Source organism: Myotis daubentonii, chromosome 1 (genome assembly GCF_963259705.1).
Source record: "Myotis daubentonii chromosome 1, mMyoDau2.1, whole genome shotgun sequence".
Lineage (NCBI taxonomy): Eukaryota > Metazoa > Chordata > Mammalia > Chiroptera > Vespertilionidae > Myotis > Myotis daubentonii.
In genome coordinates this window covers 109,317,302-109,338,225 of record NC_081840.1, presented here as the reverse complement: position 1 = coordinate 109,338,225, position 20,924 = coordinate 109,317,302, and the positions used below count along the sequence as shown (strand labels likewise).

Here is a 20,924-nt window from a genome sequence, read left to right as displayed (position 1 = left end):
GGGGCAGGGCAAAGGCGGCCCTGGGCCGCCTTTGCCCTGCCCCCCAGCCATGATCAGAGAATCAGGCACCTTTTCCGCCCTGGCCATTGATAGCAGGAAGTAGGGGTGGAGCCAGCGATGGGAGCTGGGCACGGTCGAAGCTGGCAGTCCCAGGAGCTAGGGGCCCCTTGCCTGGGCCTAAAGCGAAGCCCACGATCGCGGGGCCGCTGCAACTGTGGGTCCCCGCTGCCCGGGCCGGACGCCTAGGCCAGAGGCGTTAGGCCTGGGCAGGGGCGGAGCCTGCGATTGGAGGGTGATGGGGGTCAACGCCTGAGGGCTCCCAGTATGTGAGAGGGGGCAGGCTGGGCTGAGGGACACTCCACACACACACACACACACACACACACACACACACAGTGCACGAATTTTGTGCACCGGGCCCCTAGTCTAATATATGAGAAACATGGTAATTAGCCATACCTCTGCTACCCTTCCTATTGGCTAATTAGGATGATATAAAAATTAACTGCCAGCCAAGATGGCGGCCAGCAGCCAGGCAGCTTGAAGCGAACATGAGGCTTACTTGCTTCAGTGACAGAGGAAGGTAACGTTCCCTGCCTGCCGCTGCCGGCCTCTGAGCTTGCAGTTTGAAACATTGTTACAAATACAGAAGCTAAACAAAACCCCAGTAACCTGCTTTCAGCCAGCCGGGATCTCAGAGCTGGAGTTGAAACAGTGTTTCGATTATAGAACCCAAATAAACCAGATACCTGCTTTCAGCAGCGGAGGCCTAAGAACTGGAGCCAAGCCTCAGAGCTAAAACTGGCCCAGAATAAAAAAAAAAAAAAAAAAAAAGGGGGCGGTTGGGAGCCTCAGTCACCCGGCAGCCTGAAAACAGGCCTCAGCCCCTCACCCAGACTGGCCAGGCACCCCAGTGGGGACTCCCACCCTGATCCGGGACACTCTTCAGGGCAAACCAGCCGGCCCCCACCCGTGCACCAGGCCTCTACCCTATATAGTAAAAGGGTAATATGCCTCCCAGCACCGGGATCAGTGGAGCCGCAAGGCCTCCCGGCACTGGGATAAGCGTGACAGGGGGCAGCGCCCAAACCCCCTGATCGCCCTGCGGCTGTGTGTGTGACAGGGGGCGGGGCCACAACCTCCCTATCCACCCTGCTCTGTTCATGACAGGGGAAGGCACCCCAACCCCCTGATCGGCCCTGCTCTGTGCCTCATAGTGGGGAGCTCCCCAACCCCCTGATCGCCCTGCGGCTGTGTGTGTGACAGGGTGTGGTGCCCCCCCACCCCACCCACAGGCCCTGCTCTGTGTGTGACGGGGTAGAGCCATAACCTCCCCATCGGCCCTTCCCTGAGTGTGACAGTGGCGGCGCCCCAACCCTCTGATCGGCCCTGCTCTATGGGTGATAGAGGGCGGCGCCCCAACCGCCCCCCACAGGCCCTGCTCTGTGTGTGATGAGGTAGAGCCATAACCTCCCCATCGGCCCTGCCCTGAGTGTGACAGGGTGCGGCGCCCCAAGCCCCTGATCCGCCCTGCTCTGTGTGTGATAGGGGGCAGTGCCCCAACTCTCCTATTGGCCCTACTCTGTGAGTGACGGGGGGAGCTCCCCAACCCCCTGATGGGCCCTGCTCTGTGCATGACAGGGTACGGAGCCCCAACCCCCTGATGGGCCCTGCTCTGTGAGTGACAGGGGTTAGCGCCCCAACCCCCTGATTGGCCCTGCTCTGTGCATGACAGGGGGTGGCGCTGCAACCTCCCCATCGACCCTGCCTTGAGTGTGACAGGGGACGGTGCCCCAACCCCCCAATCGGCCCTACCCTGAGCGTGACTGAGGGTGGCATCGCAAACTCCCGATCTGCCCTGTTCTGTGCATGACAGGGGGCGGCGCCCCAACTCCCCAATCAGCCCTGCTCTGAGCCCGACCAGGGGCTGCACCTAGGGATTGGGCCTGCCCTCTGCCACCTGGGAGCAGGCCTAAGCCAGCAGGTCGTTATCTCCCGAGGGGTCCCAGACTGGGAGAGGGCACAGGCCGAGCTGAGGAATCTCCCCATCCCTCCGAGTGCACAGAATTTTGTGCACTGGGCCTCTAGTCTTATATAATAAAACCCTAATATGCAAATCAACTGAATGGTGGAACGACCAGTCACTATGATGTGCACTGACCAACAGGGGGCAGATGCTCAACACAGGAGCTGCCCCCAGCCCGCAGGCTCTGTCCAGCAGTGGCAGTGGGGGGTGGGGCCAGTGAGCAGGCGGCATCAGGCCACCAGCTAAGGCAGGTGCCAGCGCACCCCCCCCCCCATCACCCCACCCGTCACTCTGCAGAGGGAGGAGACCAGCGGCACCAGGCCAGCCCAGGTGGGTGCATGGGGGCCCCAATCGCCCCACCAGTCACCCCACAGATCGGCCCTGATTGCCAGCCAGGCCTAGGGACCCTACTCATGCATGAATTTTGTGCACCAGCCTTTAGTACTAAATAAACTGCAGAACAGATTCTGCCAGATGCAGGATATAAATGGACATGTAGAGAAATTAACTCCCTCACAATGATAGGTAATTATGTTGTATTGGCCATAATCCCCAAGAGACAATATTAATCGCCAACCACCAAGCCACTTTAATTAATTCCTACTATAAGACTCTGGGTCAGAATCTGGGTCATTCTGTTCCAAGCATAACAGGAAGGGGAGAGCAGCCAGGAGGATGTGGGATCTCGTGCAAAACTCACCTGTGCAGAACTCCTTGCTCACATTGTGGGGCACTGTAATCCGACGGTAGACTATGGGCTCTGACTCCAGGATGTTCTCATCATGGCGGTACCGAGTAGGCCTTTCATTTGGGATACCCCTGGAACGGGTACCACTTCTCCTCTCATATGTATCAATCTCCTCAAACACAGCTGCCTTGTCAAATAGGGCTAGGTTCCCTTCAAAATCAAAATCTGTGTCTGGGATCTCTTCAATATCATCCCCAAAGCACTCGTCATCTTTATTCTTCATTTGGCCATTCTTTAAACCACTTTTCTTTGGAGTTGCCTGATTTGGGTGCCTGCTACTAGATGACCCTGGAGAAAAAAATAGGAACTAAATTCAGTGTGCCCACAGAAAAGTGCTCAGTGGAAGTAGAAAATGCATCAGTCCTTTGTGGAGAGCGTTACAGGAATCAAAGTGAAGATGGTAAGCTATTCTTCAATCATATTAAGTAGCACAAACTACCACAAATTTCATGAAATAATAGATTTTATATATTACCCAAGTAATAGTGAATATAAAATAAGCAGTACTGCCCTGGCTGGTGTGGCTCAGTTGACTACAGCATAATACCAAATTCCTGGTCAGGACACATGCCCAGTTACGGGTTCAATCCCTGGTCAGGGTGTGAACGAAAGGCAGCTGCCAATCAATGTTTCTCTCTCTCTCTCTCTCTCTCTCTCTCTCTCTCTCCTCTCTCTCTCTCTCTCTCTCTCTCCCTCCCTCCCTCCCTCCCTCCCTCCCTCCCTCCCTCCCTCCCTCTAGAATCAATGAAAAATGTATCTTTGGGAGAGGCTTAAATAATAATAATAACAAAAGAAAATAAGTGGTACTCCTGGAAGTTTAAACCAGTTCTCTCTCCCGACAGAAATTGGTAATGACAGGCTTTTAAAAAAAATTGTGTTGTTGTTGCAATCCTCACCTGAGGATATTCCCCCGCCCCATTGATTTTTAGCGAGTGGAATGGAGGGAGGGATGGTGGCGGGGGGTGGGGGGAGGGAGAGAGAGACACACACACACACACACACATTGATGTGAGAAAGACAGACTGATTGGTTGCCTTCTGCAGGCGCCAACCAGGCAGGGGATTGAACTTGCAATCCAGGTATGTGCCCTTGACAGGGAATCAAACCCACCACCCTTCAAGGAATCAAACCCACCACCCTTCAATACGCAGGATGACACTCCAACTACTGAGCAACAATGGCTAGGGCTTAATTTTTTAAAAATTCATTTGAGAGAGAGAGTAAAAAACATCGATGTGAGAGAAACGTGGTCAGTTGCCTCCTTAACATATCCTGTACCCTGACTAGGGATTAAACCCAAAACATAGGTATGTGGCCTGATCAGAAATCAAAACTGCCACCTTTCCGTGTATGGGACAATGCTCCAACCAACTGAACCACACAGGCCGGGGCTGAGAGAGGCTTTTTTGACAACTGAATATCAAAAAGTGAAAGGGCAAAAATACAGTAGTCTCCTCCTACAAGTCTGGGTGGTTTGATTCTGAATGTTAAGTAATTAAGAAAGAATACTTCAATGTGACAGACACTCATAGGAAGATACTATTCAACCAGCTCTTAATTCTTTCTTAGCAAGCAAGCAACCTTCTGATTTTTAATTTGGCACCAGGCTAGAGCCCAGTGGGTTGGAATCCCTGGTTTAGACAGATTCCAGATTCTGAGCAAGATATACATCTCCCACTATACATCATTATTTTAAAATATATTTTTATTGATTTCAAAGAGGAAGGGAGAGGGAGAGATAGAAACATCAACGATAAGAGAGAATCATCAATCAGCTACTTCCTGCATGCCTCTCCCTGGGGATTGGGCCTGCAACCCGGGCACGTACTCTGATGGGGAATCGAACCTGTGACCTCCTGGTTCATAGGTTAATTCTCAATCAATGAGCCACACTGGCCGGGCTAAGTCGGTATTTTGACTTATAAACCTGTCCTTAGATCTTTGGGTTAATGTGATCTCTTTTCTCAAAAATTATCACTTCTAGGTAAACAATTTCTGAAACATCAAATAATGACAAGGACCATATCAACCTGATCCTGCAGAGGCCACACCAAGATACACATCAGCAACAGGGCAGCCAGCCACCCTTTCTCTAAGATTCTATTTGGCTGACACACATCAGTCAATTACTCTCCTAGCAGCGAAGGCATAAGACCCCACAGAATTCTCCAAACCATTCATTCCAAGAGAATCCTGAATTGAGTTTGTACTCTGATCCTCATCTGACCACCTGAAAGGTTGGACCAGGTGCCCGGTATCCCAAACTGAACCTCCAACATGGTCTAAATAAATGTAAGGTACTTCCTTGAAAACACTAGGCTCCTCAATTACTGAAAATACACAAGTAGAGGTTAGGATGATCATAAACAAACCCTCTTACAAGTACCATCCCAACTATCCTGCTCTAACTCTTCTCAGAGCAACTCCCTTCCACCCAATGAGTCAGGAGGCCTAGGATCTAGTCACAGTTCTGTCAGTTAACTCGATATGTAATCTTATACCTGTCATCCGACTTCTCAGTTCCCTTGTATGTAAAATGCTCACTGTGTATCCCCAGCAGGATTTCTAGCACATAGCACAGAGTCAGTAGGTATTTAATGAATTAACCAACACCAGCAAGATTACTTACAATAATTATTCTGAAAGCTATGTACTATGCAAATGTAACTGGTGTTCTAATCTTCCTAACTGCCAAATACTGGTATGAAAAAGGGCTGTGGCTGGCAGTAAAAATAAGATTTAGACCTCTGGGAAAAAACTAAAGCTGACCAAAATTACACTTGGAAGGAAGAGCTGGCTGAACCACCAAAAATAGCTCAGATTAATTATGAACTACTAAGAAGCTTATCAATGGCTGGGTAAGTTCTGATTCCAATAATTTAGTCAGAGCATGTTGTGTGCCACAGCTAGGTGCTGGGAATATAGTATATAACCAAGACATGCTACTCAAAAAGGGAGGAGGAGAGATATATAAGCAAATAAATAAAATATGATGTGATGAGTGTTATAATAGAAGCTTATATAAAGTGTTCAAGAAATATGGATGAAAAGCAGAGCTGGATTAGGAATGGGAGAGTAGGCATGAAAACACAAAGTCAGGATAACTCCATTAGCAATGTACGTTGGCAAGGAAAGAACTAGAGAAAAAGTCCAGTTTGCAAAATTATTAATGTACTGCCTCAATATTAAGTAAAACCATTCTATTAGGAAACAGGTCTCTAATACAGTGGGTGTGTGCATACCCAGGTGTGCACAGGATGGTCTACTGGGAGTAGAGAGACTGTACTAAATATTCTATTTACATTCTTTTTACTAAAACCAACAAGAAATCAATCTTTATGAATTTAATGTATGGATGGTTAACTGACACCTTATGAGGTTTCATGCCAGTATTTGAGATATCTGAGCAAAGAGTGATGCTCTATAACAAGAAGTTATAGATGCAAGTAAAGTTACATCTTTTTTTGTGTGTGGTAAAATATCCTATATAATAAAAGCCTAGGTGGTGTCATGCCCTGGCACTACGTCACCACAAGATGGCCGCCCACACGTCATCACAAGATGCTGCTACAAGATGGCCGGCAGGGGACAGCAGCTGTGGGCGATCAGGCTAGCAAGGGAGGGCAGTTGTGGGCGAGCAAGCCTACAGGGGAGGGCAGTTGGGGGTGACCAGGCTGGGAGGGGAGGGAAGTTGGGGGTGATCGGGCCGGCAGGGAAACAGTAAGGCATCAATCAGGCCAGCAGAGAAGCGGTTAGGGGTTAGGCTGGCAGGCAGAAGTGGTTGGGGGCAATCAGGAAGGCAGGCAGGTGAGCAGTTAGAAGCCAGCAGTCCCGGATTGTGAGAGGGATGTCCGACTGCTGGGCCTAAACTGGCAGTTGGATATCCCCCAAGGGGTCCCAGATTGGAGAGGGTGCAGGCTGGGCTGAGGGACACTCCCCTCCCATGCACGAATTTCATGCACCAGGCCTCTAGTATGTAACATAAATTTTCTATTTTAGCCATTCTTAAGTATTCACTGCATTAAGTACATTCATATCATTGTACAACTACACAAATTTATAACTAAAGTATTCAAAAATGAGGAAGTGGCTTAAAAAATGCATTAAAGGCCCAGCCAGGTTGGCTCAGTGGTTGAGTGTTGACCTATGAACCAGGAGGTCACGGGTTTGATTCCAGGTCCTGACAGGGCACATGCCTGGTTTGTGGGCTCAATCCCCAGTAGGGGGTGTGCAGGAGGCAACCGATGAATGATTCTCTCTCATCACTGATGTTTCTATCTCTCTCTCCTTCTCCTTTCCATTCTCTCTACAATCAATAAAAACAGGTTTCTTTTAAAATTAAAGATAATACTAATAATGCAATCCCTAAGTGAACAAAAGAATGGCAGAGCTAACACTTCCCCTAGTATTCTTATAGGCCTTCAGCCAGCATGAGGTCTTTAAAAATTAGTCTAATCAGATTTATAAAGATGAAACTTTCAAATTAAAAACTATCAAGGTTATTCCAAATATAAATCCACTAGAAACCCGGTGCACAAAAATCTGTGCACTAGGGGGGTAGGGAGGGGCCCCTCAGGGGATGACCACCTGCTGGCTTAGGCCGGCTCCCTGGGGGATTGGGCCTAAGATGGCAAGCAGACATCCCTCTGGCAGCTTGGCAGCCCTCGGGGAGTGTCCACTTGCCAGCGGGGAGCAGGCCTGAACTTGCAGTTGGATATCCTCAGCGCTGCTGAGGAGGCAGGAGAGGCTCCCACCGCCACCGTTGTACTGGCAGCCATCAGCCTGGCTTGTGGCTGAGCAGAGCTCCTCCCCTGTGAGAGTGCCCTGACCACCAGAGGGCAGCTCCTGCATTGAGCGTCTGCCCCCTGGTGGTCAGTCTGTGTCATAGTGACCAGTCATTCCCAGTCCTTCTGCTGTTAGGGTCAGTTTGCATATTACCCTTTTACTATATAGGATAGAGGCCTGGTGCACGGGTGGGGGCCAGCTGGTTTGCCCTGAAGGGTGTCCCAGATCAGGGTGGGGGTCCCGCTTGGGTGCCTGGCCAGCCTGGATGAGGGGCTGATGGCTGTTTGCAGCTGGTCACACCCCCTTCAGGGTGGGGATCCCCACTGGGGTGCCTGGCCAGTCTGGGTGAGGGGCTGAGGGCCGTTTTCAGGCTGGCGGGTGAATGAAGCTCCCAACCTCTCCTTTTTTTCTTTTTTTTAAATTCTGGGATTTATTTACCTTCTATGGCTGTCACTGGAACTGAGAGCCGGCTTTAGCTCTGAGGCTCAGCTCCAGCTCTGAGACCTCGGCTGCTAAAAGCAGGTATGTGGGTTTGTTTGGCTTCTATAATTGAAACACTGTTGCAGCTCCAGCTCTGAGGCCTGGCTGGCTGAAAGCAGGTTTCTGGGGTTTGTTTAGCTTCTATAATTGCAACATTGTTTCTTAGAGTGCAGCTCAGAGGCCGGCAGCGGCAGGCAGGGAACCTTGGCTTCTTCCATCACTGGAGCAAGCAAACCTCCTGTTCGCTTCAGCTGCCTGCTGCCAGCCGCCATCTTGGTTGGCAGTTAATTTGCATATCACCTTGATTAGCCCATGGGAAGCGTGTCGGAGGTATGGTTAATTACCATGTTTGTCTATTATTAGATAGGATATGGACAATCACTAAGTGCTAACTTCACCCTAGGTGTAAATGCACCACATGGGGAGTCGACAGATTATAGCCCTAGGGCTAAATCTAGCCCACTACCCATTTCTATAAATAAACTTTTATTGTTTACTAGAGGCCTGGTGCACAAAATTCATGCACTCAGGGGGGTCCCTCAGCCTGGCCTGTGTCTTCTGGCAGTCTGGGAGCCCACAGGGGATGTCCAATGATGGCTTAGGCCCGCAGGGAGCGGGCCTAAGCCGCCAGTTGGACATCTTTAGCACTGTAGTGGAGGCGGGAGAGGCTCCCGCCACTGCCGCTGTGCTCGCCAGCTGTGAGCCTGGCTTCTGGCTGAGCAGCGCTCCCTCTGTGGGAGTGCACTGACCACCAGGGGGCAGCTCCTGCATTGAGCGTCTGCCCCCTGGTGGTCACTGCACATCATAGTGAGCAGTTGAGCAGCCTTAGCATATCATTAGCATATTACACTTTAATTGGTTGAATGGACAACTGGATGACCGGACACTTAGCATATTAGGCTTTTATTATATAGGATTTGTTACATATTGTCTAAGGCTGCTTTTGTGCTACAAAGGCAAAGCCAAGTATTAGAGACAGAGATCCTATGGCCTGCAAAGCCTCAAATATTTAAAATCTGATCCTTATAGGAAATTTGCTCACCCTGCTCTACATCATGCCTCTCAGGTATTCTTTCTTGCTATGATTGCCATGAAAATAAAATAAAAATTTAATTAATGGAACCTGGGACCAGTTCTTTGAATATCTGTTTCATTCAAAGTGTTAAATGTGTCACTTTTTAAACTATCTCTTTGAACTCCACCCTTACCCTTTGTGAATCGGGACTGGAACTCTGCAAACTACATTTTTCTTTCCTTAGCTGGCTTCCTGTCAGGTTCCACCACCAGCAGTAGGTACCTGAAGAGGCTGGAAGGGACTATTTCTTCCTTTGCTTGCTATTTGCACCATCACTGCCCTAGCAGTTGGTTCTAGTCTCCAGCATTACTTTCTGACATGTATAGACACAACCAGCTTCAATGCTCCCCTCAGAAGTACTGGCATCAGCTCTCTGAAGCCCCTTCTCTGAAATTTGAGGTTCTGATAACTCCAACCTCTTCCCGTTTTGCTTTTTTTTAATATTCTAACACTTACTCAACCATTTCCTTACATTAAATTTTTTCTCTAAGAACCAGCAGTTACTATTTTCCTTAGGGTTATACCAAAATTTTAAAAATGACTCACAGAGAATCAGTCTGTTCTAACCAAATAATGTTTAATAGAAAAATTATTTTGAAATATTTGAATATTACTGTAAAAATAGTTCATGTTTATCTAATCCTTTTTAATTTGTACAAGTAAAGACATTTCTGATTTACAGACACCTACACATACAGAGAAATAGAGCATATATTTTCAATTCTAAAATCTCAGAGAGGAGCCCTAGCTGATTTGGCTCAATGGATAAAGCATCAGTCCTTGGATTGATGGGTCCCGGGTTTGATTCTGGTCAAGGGCATGTACCTCGGTTGCAGGCCTGATCCCCGGCCCTGGTCAGGGCGTGCACAGAAGACAACAAATCAATGTGTCTTTCTCACATCAATGTTTCTCTCTCTCTCTCTGTCTCCCCCCCACTTCCTCTCTCTAAAAATCAACGGAAAAATACAATATTAATAGAAAGGGAAAATACTAAAGAAACAGAAAGTCAGCCAAGTTCTATTGCTGCTTTGGACTCACACCTAGGAGCTCAGAAAAGATGCACCTGTGGTCCAACTGCTCATGAGTTGCATTACTGGTAATTTTTTTTAAGCAGATTTACTGAGGTATAACTTGTATATAAAAACCTGCCATACTTAATGTATTCAATTTGATTAATTTGAACATATGCATACACTGTGATACCATCATCACAATCAAGATAATGAACAGGTCCATCATTCCCCTCCACCCTGCAAAAGTCAATGACTCAGAGTTAATCACTCTGTTCTAATCAAATGTTAGGTTTTGTTTTTGTTTTTCAGGATTTCAAGCATCAATGGCAGCTTTTTTTTCTTTATTGATTAAGGTATTACAAATGTGTCCTTATCCTCCCATTGTCCCTCCCATCCCCCCAGTCCTGCCCTCTGCTGTCTGCGTCCATCGCTTATGCTTATATGCATGCATACAAGTCCTTTGGTTGATCTCTCCTCCTTACCCCACCCTCCCCTACCTTCTCTCTGAGGTTTGAGCATCTGATTGATGCTTCGGTCTCCAGATCTGTTTTGTTCAGCGATTTATGTTTGTTATAATCCACAAATGAGTGAGATCATGTGATATTTATCTTTCTCTGATTGACTTATTTCACTTATCATAATGCTATCCAGCTCCATCCATGCTGTTGCAAATGGTAGGAGCTTCTTCCTTTATACAGCAGCATAGTATTCCATTGTGTAGATGTCCCAACGTTTTTTAATCCACTCATCTGCTGATGGGCACTAAGGCTGTTTCCAGATCTTAGCTATTGTAAATTGTGCTGCTATGAACATAGGGGTGTATATATCCTTTCTGATTGGTGTTTCTAGTTTCTTGGGATATATTCCTAGAAGTGGGATCACTGGGTCAAATGGAAGTTCCATTTTTAGTTTTTATGACAAATGTTAGTTTTTTATAAAGCAAAAAATATTTTGAACCATTAAACCATATTTGAACTTGTAAAATATTACTGTAATATAGTTCACTTCATGTTTATCTAATCCTTTTAAATTTGTACTTTTGTCTCATATCTAATGTATATAATATGCAGGTATATTAAGTAAATAAACTGATGATCCAATCAAGAGTTATTATCAATGTCATAGAAATTGTTAATTCTATTTTGTTGTGGCTGTTAATCCTCATCTAGGATATTTTTTCCACTGCTTTTTAGTGGAAGGGAGGGGGCAAATGACAGAGATGGAGAGGGAGAGAAAGAGAGATTGACTGCCTCCTGCACATGCCCTGACCTATCAAACCTGTAACCGAGATACGTGCCCTTGACCAGGAATCAAACCCAGGACCTTCAGTGCACAGGCCAACACTCTAACCACTGAGCAACACCAGCCAGGGTGAAATGGTTAGTTCTAAAGGAGTAAATACAAGAAACCAAATGAAATAATATCAATATTATGAGTCAAATACTTCATGCTTATTTTAAGGCACTATTTAGGTCAAATCATAGTTTCCTCTAAAGCAGTGGTTCTCAACCTTCCTAATGCTACGACCCTTTAATAAAATTCCTCATGTTGTGGTGACCACCAACCATAAAATTATTTTCGTTGCTACTTCATAACTGTAATTTTGCTACTGTTATGAATCGTAATGTAAATATCTTATATGCAGAATGTATTTTCATTGTTACAAATTGAACATAATTAAAGCATAGTGATTAATCACAAAAACAATATGTAATTATATGTGTTTTCCGATGATCTTAGGCGACCCCTGTGAAAGGGTCGTTCAACCCCCAAAGAGGTCACGACATGCAGGTTGAGAACTGCTGCTCTAAAGCTAAATATAGTTTATTTTGAAGAAAGGAATGGGGGTGGTCTATTCAAGTCTCTGATTTCTAGCCAACTGCATTTATTTATTTATTTATTTATTTATTCATTCATTCATTCATTCATTCATTCATTCATTCATTCATTTATATTTTTATTGATTTCAGAGAGGAGAGGAGAGGGAAAGATAAAAACATCAATGATGAAAGAGAATCATTAATCGGCTGCCTCTTGCACACCCCCTACTGGGGATTGAGCCCGAAACCCAGGCATTTTCCACTGATAGGAATCAAACCTGGGACCCTTCAGTTCGCAAGCCTATCTACTGAGCCAAACCAGCCAGGGCTCAGCCAACTGCATTTATAATCACACTGCCTGCTCAATGAATCCAAAACACCATTTTACACATGGGAGCATTCTGATTGGCCTTTTCCTATGGGTAATCACTCAAAAACTTTTCATTAAGCATCTACAGCTATCTACTGGGATCTGTGCTTGGTGTTAGAGGTCAATGTTGAACAATATTAACTTAACCCCAGTCTTAAACTAATGTTATACTACCATTCCAAATCACTCCAGCAGACCCAATAGTTAAATTGCCTGCATTTTCCAACATAGCACCTTCAATAGGCCCTTGCCACGGGTAAGCAATTTTTAGAGTAAATAGTTTTTCCCCCCTCTTAGTAGACTGTTGTTACCTACCCCACATTCAGACCCCTCTACCCTCACAACAAAACCCATTTTTGTTTAGATAACCTCCTCTCAGGTTAGAAAGCTGACTAATTCCTAAATCAATCATGGTGGTGGTCAATAACTGATTTAAGCATGGGTATGCAAAGCAATATGGGTATGGCTAAGCAGACATGATAGGGCAGGCGCTAACAGGAAAAAGATACTGCAGCAGTTTCTGATAAAGGTTTCCTCACTTCTGAGGAACTCCTAGTTCTCAATGGGGCAATTTTGCCTCCCAAGGGACATTTGATAATGTCTGAAAACATTTTTGTTTTCAACTGGTATTGTTTGGGTGTACGATTGGCATGTAGGTAGAGTCAAGACAATGCTGCTAAACATCTTACAATGCACAGGACAGTATCCCACTCAAAAAAAAAATTATCTGGGACATGGCTGGTTTGGCTCAGTGGATAGAAGGGTCCTGGGTTCGATTCCAGCTAAGGGCACATGCCCGGGTTGTGGGCTCAATCCCCAGTAGGGGGCATGCAGGATGCAGTCGATTGGTGATTCTCATCATTAATGTTTCTATCTCTCTTTCCCTCTCCCCTTCCTCTCTGAAATAAATAAAAATATATTTTAAAAAATGATCTGGCCCAAAATATCAAGAGTATTGAGGTTGAGAAATGATGCTAAAGATGATAAACTGGAAGAGATGGTGTCTTTTCCTCTTTTGAAGAATGTTAAATCTGGATGAGACACATGCAACTACTGAAGCCAGCCAGTATCAATTCGAGGACAAAGCTAACACACAAAGAAAAGCTTCAGAGAAACAAGGCTGAAGCCCTTATTGTACTACTAGAGGCCCGGTGCACAAATTCTGCACCAGTGGGGGGGTCCCTCAGCCTGGCCTGCTGTATTAGGCTGAAACCAGCTCTCTGACATCCCCTGAGGGGTCCTGGATTGAGAGAGAGCGCAGGCCAGGTCAAGGGACCCTACCGGTGCACAATCGGGGCCAGAAAGGGCTGTGGAAGGTTGCCCAGCCTGGGAGGAACTGATTGGCTGGACCCCAGCAGCAAGCTAACCTACCAGTCAGAGCGTCTGCCCCCTGGTGGTCAGTGCATGTCATAGCTAACGGTTGAGCGGCCTTAGCATATCATTAACATATTATGCTTTGGTTGAATGGATGACCGGACACTTAGCATATTAGGCCTTTATTATATAGTGTACCAGAAAATGTCAAACCTCTACTGTGACGTTTCTTTACTATTTGAGCCACTGAGTAGGGTTTCCTATTACATCTAGAGCAGCGGTTCTCAACCTGTGGGTCGCGACCCCTTTGGGGGTCAAATGACCCTTTCACAGGGGTCGCCTAAGACCATCCATTAGTTGTCTCCCCCATACACACCCCGACCAGGTATCGAAACCATATATAATTACATATTGTTTTTGTGATTAATCACTATCCTTTAATTATGTTCAATTTGAAACAATGAAAATACATCCTGCATATCAGATATTTACATTACGATTCATAACAGTAGCAACATTACAGTTATGAGGTAGCAATGAAAATAATTTTATGGTTGGGGGTCACCACAACATGGGGAACTGTATTAAAGGGTTGCGGCATTTGGAAAGTTGAGAACCACTGATCTAGAGCATCCTAACTGACATACTGTCTAGTACTTGAACGTTTACCGTGAACTTTTTCACAAAGATTACTTCATTAATTCTTATAATACTCTAAAAAACATGGAAATACTTTAAGATGGTTATTTTCTACAGTCATTTACTAGCTGAGAGTAAAGGAAGAAAGACACTAAGGACTCCCCACTTGTTATCTTTTTAAAAAAATTTCACCTGAGGATATGTTTCTATTGATTTTTACAGAAAGAAAAAGGGGGAGAGAGGGAGAAGGAGAGAGGGAGGGGAGGAGGGAGAGAGAGAGAGAGAGACCCCATCAATGTGAGAGAAACATCCATCAGTTGTCTCCCCCATACACACCCGACCAGGTATCGAAACCAAAACCTTTTGGTTTACAGGACAATGCTCCTACCAACTGAGAAACCAGGCCAGGGCCAGTGTCCCCTTGTTATCTTGCAGAGCCTGTGTACATGGCACCATCTTAGGCTTTGATATACACATTATCTCAGTTTGTCCTTAAAGCAACCTGATTAAACTTACCATTCTAGAGGTAGGGAGGGAGAGAGTGTGAGAGCGCAAGGAAGTGATAGAGGAGTGTGTGGACATGTGTGGTGTGTGTGTGTATGAGCTAGGGACAGTTAGATTCTGCAGGTCTTCTAAGGGGCTGCTAAACCGGGCAGTCTTAGATGACGGAGCCCCGCTCCCTGCGCGGACACTCCTGGGCGGCCAGCACGGGCACAGCGACCACGCCATCTGGAGAAACAGAGCTGCTTGAGACTAGGATCCTGGCCTCAGCAACACCCAGTCTGATCTCAGACGCATACCAGGACGTGCAGCCACTGGGGACAGAGACCTGTGACCACAGCTACAGACCTGCGGACACCAAAAGTTCAGAAATCCCCGCGGCAGATCCTTGAGTAACAGAGCCCATCCCCCCTCCCCGCAGGCTTGCGAGCAGCGCCATAGTAACTGATAGACCCACCCCTTGCCTGGGCCTGACTGCTGTCACAGAAACTTAAGCCTGGAAGTGCATGAGCACCTTGGAACTGGTCCCATGTAATGCCAGGTTCAGGAGTCCTGGGCTGGGAGCAAACACTGGGAACTGATCCTGCGCGCACTGCTGGCTTCGGAGCCCTGGGCTGGGAGCAATTGCGCGGAACACCGAGAATTTGTCTCGCGTAGCCCGGGACCAGGGACCCCGATTCTCTGGGCAGGAGGCAGCACCAAGCACCAGTGACTTGACTGTGTTTCTTATCACCTGCGCCTGAGATCCCTGATTCCCTGTGCATTCATACTAAGAGCCAGTGACTCCAATTCTTGGTGCAAGGGCACACAGGGACCCTGATTCTTAATGTGAGGTCGCGTGAAGCAACAGAGACTCTGATACTGGATTCTTGGGGAACTCTGACTCCAGGCACATGCTAGGGGGCGCTGATTTTCAACACGCTCCAGGGGGGTCTCTGTTTCAGGCAGGGTCCCTGATTCTAAGGGCGCACACGAGGCCACATTGAGCGCTGGCAACACTGACTCTGAACAAGCCTGGTTCCCACCAACCCACAACAACAACACATCTTAGTGTCAGAGCTCTTCAGTGACACTAGGGTGGTGTGAGGCTCCCACTGCACACGGCCCAGGCCCACGCAACTCGACGTTTGAACCATCGGGAGATAATCAGAATGAAGAGACGACACAACACCCAGAGGAAAGACAATGAGGAGTCGCCAAGAAAGACACAACACACATCGGAAAGACAATGAGGAGTCACCAAGAAAGGAAATTAATGAAGTTGAAGCATGCAACATGACAGAAAAAGAATTCAGAATAATGGTTGTACAATTCATTCACCGGATAGATGAGAAAATCAACAACCTATGCAAGAATCAGGAAGAAATGAAAAGTGATATAGCTACAAGCAACAACACCATGGAAAGTTTCAACAGCAGACTAGAAGAAGCAGAGGACCGAATTAGTGAGTTAGAAGCTAAAGGCAGAGAAAAAAGCTCAATCTGAACAACAACTGGAGAAAAAAATTAAAAAGCAGGAGGAGAGCCTAAGGGAGCTTTGGGACAACATGAAACAAAGTAACATACACATAATAGGGCTGCAAGAAGGACAAGAAGAGCAGCAAGAATTAGAAAATCTATTTGAAGAAATAATGACAGAAAACTTCCCAGATATGGGGAAGAAAAAAGTTACACAAGTACAGAGAGTCCCAAGCAAGAGGAACACCGAAAGACCCACACCAAGACACGTCATAATAACGATGGCAAATGTACAAGACAAAGAGAGAAACTTAAAGGCTGCAAGAGAGAAACAGAGAGTTATCTACAAAGGATCCCCCATCAGATTATCAAATGATTTCTCAACAGAAACACATCAAGCTAGAAGGGAATGGAAGGAGGTATACGAAGTGTTGCAAAGCAAAGGACTGAATCCAAGAATACTATATCCAGCAAGACTATCAATCAAAATTGAAGGGGAAATCAGGAGCTTTGCAGACAAAAAAAGGCTAAGGGAGTTCATCACTACCAAGCCAGAAATGCAAGAAATGCTAAAAGGAATGCTGTAAAAAGAAGAAATATAAAGGTAAGATAGAACACAGGCACAAAAATATAAATGAATCCAAGCACGTACCTTTCAATAATAACTTTAAATGTAAATGGACTAAACGCTACAATCAAAAGACATCGAGTGGCTGAATGGATAAAAAGACATGACCCATATATATGCTGTCTACAAGAGACCCACCTCAGAAAAAGGGACTCGCACAGACTGAAAGTGAAGGGATGGAAAAATATCTTTCAGGCAAATGGAAATGAAAAAAAAGCTGGGGTAGCAATACTTATATCTGACAAAATAGACATCAAAGTGAAGGTCAAAACAAGAGATAAGGAAGGCCAATTCATAATATTAAAGGTATCGATACAACAAGAGGATATAACCCTGATAAACATATATGCACCCAATGCAGGAGCACCCAAATACATAAAAACCCTCCTGGAAAATAACAAGGGAGAGATCAACAACAACACAATCATAGTAGGGGACTAAAACACACCACTGACATCACTGGACAAATCCTCTAGACAAAAAATCAGCAAAGAAACAGCAATCCTAAATGACTCACTAGATCAGATGGACTTGACATCTTCAGAACACTTCACCCCAAAGCCACGGAATATACGTTCTTCTCAAGAGCACATGGGGCATTTTCAAAAATAGAACACATATTGGGTCACAAGCAAAGTCTCCCCAAATATAAGAAGATTGAAATCATACCAAGCATCTTCTCAGATCACAAGGGAATAATCCTATCTAATAAAAGAGAAAAATGGTAATTGGCGTACGACGATACCCTTTTGATTGGCTAATCAGGGCTATATGCAAATTAACTGCCAACTAAGACTGGCAGTTAACTGCCAACAAGATGGCGGTTAATTTGCATATGTAGGCACAATGCAGGGAGGCGAAAGGGAAAGCAGGAAGAAGCCCCCTGCCACTGACAGTGATCGGAAACCCAAGGGGGAGCTAAGAGCTGGGGGGCAGGGCAAAGGCGGCCCTGGGGCCGCCTTTGCCCTGCCCCCCAGCCATGATCAGAGAATCAGGTGCCTTTGCCGCCCTGGCCAGTGATAGCAGGAAGTAGGGGTGGAGCCAGCGATGGGAGCTGGGCACGATCGAAGCTGGCAGTCCCAGGAGCTAGGGGTCCCTTGCCTGGGCCAAAAGCGAAGCCCATGATCGCGGGGCCGCTGCAGCTGTGGGTCCCCGTTGCCCGGGCTGGACGCCTACGCCCGAGGCATTAGGCCTGGGCAGGGGCGTAGCCTGCAACCGCGGGGAGCTGGGGGTCCCCTGCCCAGGCCTGACACCTCTGCCGGAGGCCTCAGGCCTGGTCAAGGGGCCGATCCGGTGATTGGTGATCGGAGGGTGATGAGGGTCAACTCCTCTGGCCGAGGCATCAGGCCTGGGTGGGGGGCGGAGCCGGGGATTGGGGGGATATGATGGTCCCCTTGCCCAGGCCTGAAGCCTGGGTCAGAGGCGTCAGGCTTGGGCGGGGGGTGGAGCAAGCGATCAGAGGGAGATGGGGGTCCCCTTCCCAGGCATGATTCCTGGGCCAGAGGCCTCAGGCCTGGGCGGGGGCCAGAGCCAGTGATCAGGGGGAGATGGGGGTCCCCTGTCCAAGCCTGACACCTCTGGCGGAGGCATCAGGCCTGGGCAAGGGGCCGATCCTGCGATTGGAGGGTGATGGGGGTCAACGCCTGAGGGTTCCCAGTATGTGAGAGGGTCAGGCTGGGCTGAGGGACACTACACACACACACACACACACACACACACACACACACACACACACACCCAGTGCACGAATTTCGTGCACCGGGCCCCTAGTCCTATCTAACAAAAGAGAAACATGGTGCCCAAACAGGTTTGGCAGCTTAAAGCGAACATGAGGCTTGCTTGCTTTAGTGATGGAGGATTCCAATGTTCCCCGCCTGCCGCTGCCGGCCTCTGAGCTGCAACTCTAAGCAACTATGTTACAAATATAGAAGCTAAACAAAACCCCAGAAACCTGCTTTAGTTGGCCCAGCCAGCAGGATTGCAACATTGTTTCAAAAACAGAAGGTAAACAAAGGTCAGAAACCTGCTTTCAGCAGTGGAGGCCTAAGAGCTGGAGCCAAGCCTCAAAGCTAAAGCTGGCTCAGAATAAAAAAATAAAATAAAAAAGGAGCAGTTGAGAGCTTCAGTCACCAGCCAGCCTGAAAACAGCCCACAGCCCCTCACCCAGACTGGCCAGGCACCCCAGTGGGGAACCCCACCCTGAAGGGGGTGTGACCAGCTGCAAACAGCCATCATCCCCTCGCCCAGGCTGACCAGGCACCCCAGTGGGGACCCCCACCCTGATCCAGGAAACCCTTCAGGGCAAACCAGCCGGCCCCACCCGTGCACCAGGCTTCTATCCTATACAGTAAAAGGGTAATATGCCTTCCAGCACCGGCATCAGCGGAGCCGAGAGGCCTCCTGGCACCGGGATCAGTGTGAAAGGGGCCAGTGCACAAACACCCTGATCAGCCCTGCTCTGTGCCTGATAGAGGGAGCTCCCCAACCCCCTGATAGCCCTGCGGATCTGTGTGTGACAGGGTGCGGCGCCCCAACCCCCTGATCGGACCTGCTCTGTGTGTGATAGAGGGCAGCGCCCCAAGCCCCTGATCCACCCTGCTCTGTGTGTGACAGGGGGCGGTGCCCCAACTCCCCTATTGGCCCTACTCTGTGAGTGACGGGGGGAGCTCCTCAACCCTGTGATCGGCCCTGCTCTGTGCGTGACAGGGGGGAGCTCTCCAACCCCCTGATGGGCCCTGCTCTTGTGTGACAGGGTACGGAGCCCCAAACCCCCTAATGGGCCCTGCTCTGTGCGTGACAGGGGGTGGCGCCGCAACCTCCCCATTGACCCTGCCTTGAGTGTGACAGGGGGCGGTGCCCCAATCCCCCAATCAGCCCTACCCTGCGCGTGACTGAGGGTGGCATCGCAACCTCCCAATCCGCCCTGCTCTGTGCATGACCAGGGGCTGCACCTAGGGATTGGGCCTGCCCTCTGCCACTTGGGAGCAGGCCTAAGCCAGCAGGTCGTTATCTCCCGAGGGGTCCCAGACTGCGAGAGGGCACAGGCCGGGCTGAGGGACCCCCCACTTCCCCCCCGAGTGCACAAATTTGTGTGCACCGGGCCTCTAGTAATAGAAATAAACCACAATAAAAACAATCCAAAAAACTCAAACACTTGGAAGCTGAATAGCATGTTATTAAATAATGATTGGGTTACCAGTGAGATCAAAGTAGAAATTAAAAACACCCTGGAAACTAATGACAATAACAGTACAACAACCCAAAATCTTTGGGACACAATGAAAGCAGTCCTGAGAGGGAAGTATATAGCACTACAGGCCTATCTCAAAAAACAAGAAAAAATGATAGTAAACCATTTAACTCTACAACTCAAAGAATTAGACAGAGAACAACAAAAAAAGCCCAGAGTGAGCAGAAGAAAGGAGATAATAAAGATGAGAGCAGAAATAAATGACGTAGAGACCAAAAAAACAATACAAAAGATCAATGAAAGCAAGAGCTGGTTCTTTGAAAGGATAAACAAGATTGATGAGCCTCTAACCACGCTCACCAAGAAGCAACGAGAGAGGAATCAAATAAACAAAATCAGAAATGAAAGACGCGAAATAACAACAGACCCCTCAGAAATTCAAAGAATTGTTAAAAAATACTATGAACAACTCTACTCTAACAAACTAGACAACCTGGAGGAAATGGACATATTCCTAGAAAAATACATTCTTCCAAAACTCAATCCAGAGGATTCTAAAAATCTCAACATGTCAATAACAATAGAAGAAATCGAAGCAGTCATCAAAAAGCTCCCAGCAAACAAAAGCCAGGGGCCAGACAGCTTCACAGGGGAGTTTTTTACCAAACATTCAAGGAAGAAGTAAAACATATCGTCCTCAGACTATTCAAAAAATTCAAGAAGAAGGAACACTTCCCAGCTCATTCTATGAAGCCAGCATCACCCTAATACCAAAACCAGATAGAGACAACACAATGAAAGAGAATTATAGGCCAATATCCCTCATGAACATAGATGCCAAAATACTCAACAAAATTCTAGCAAATCGGATCCAGCAA

At 47.3% G+C, this 20,924-nt stretch overlaps 1 protein-coding gene across 6 annotated transcripts in view; it reads right to left on the bottom strand.

Moving 5' to 3' along the window:
• EDC3 (enhancer of mRNA decapping 3) overlaps positions 1–20,924 on the bottom strand; it is a 121,386-nt gene that overhangs the window by 45,211 nt on the left and 55,251 nt on the right. For all 6 annotated transcript variants that reach the window (XM_059657211.1, XM_059657201.1, XM_059657172.1 and 3 more), the window contains one exon: positions 2,727–3,062. In XM_059657211.1, coding sequence (XP_059513194.1) covers positions 2,727–3,062 — 336 coding nt within the window. The remainder of the gene's footprint in view (positions 1–2,726; positions 3,063–20,924) is intronic.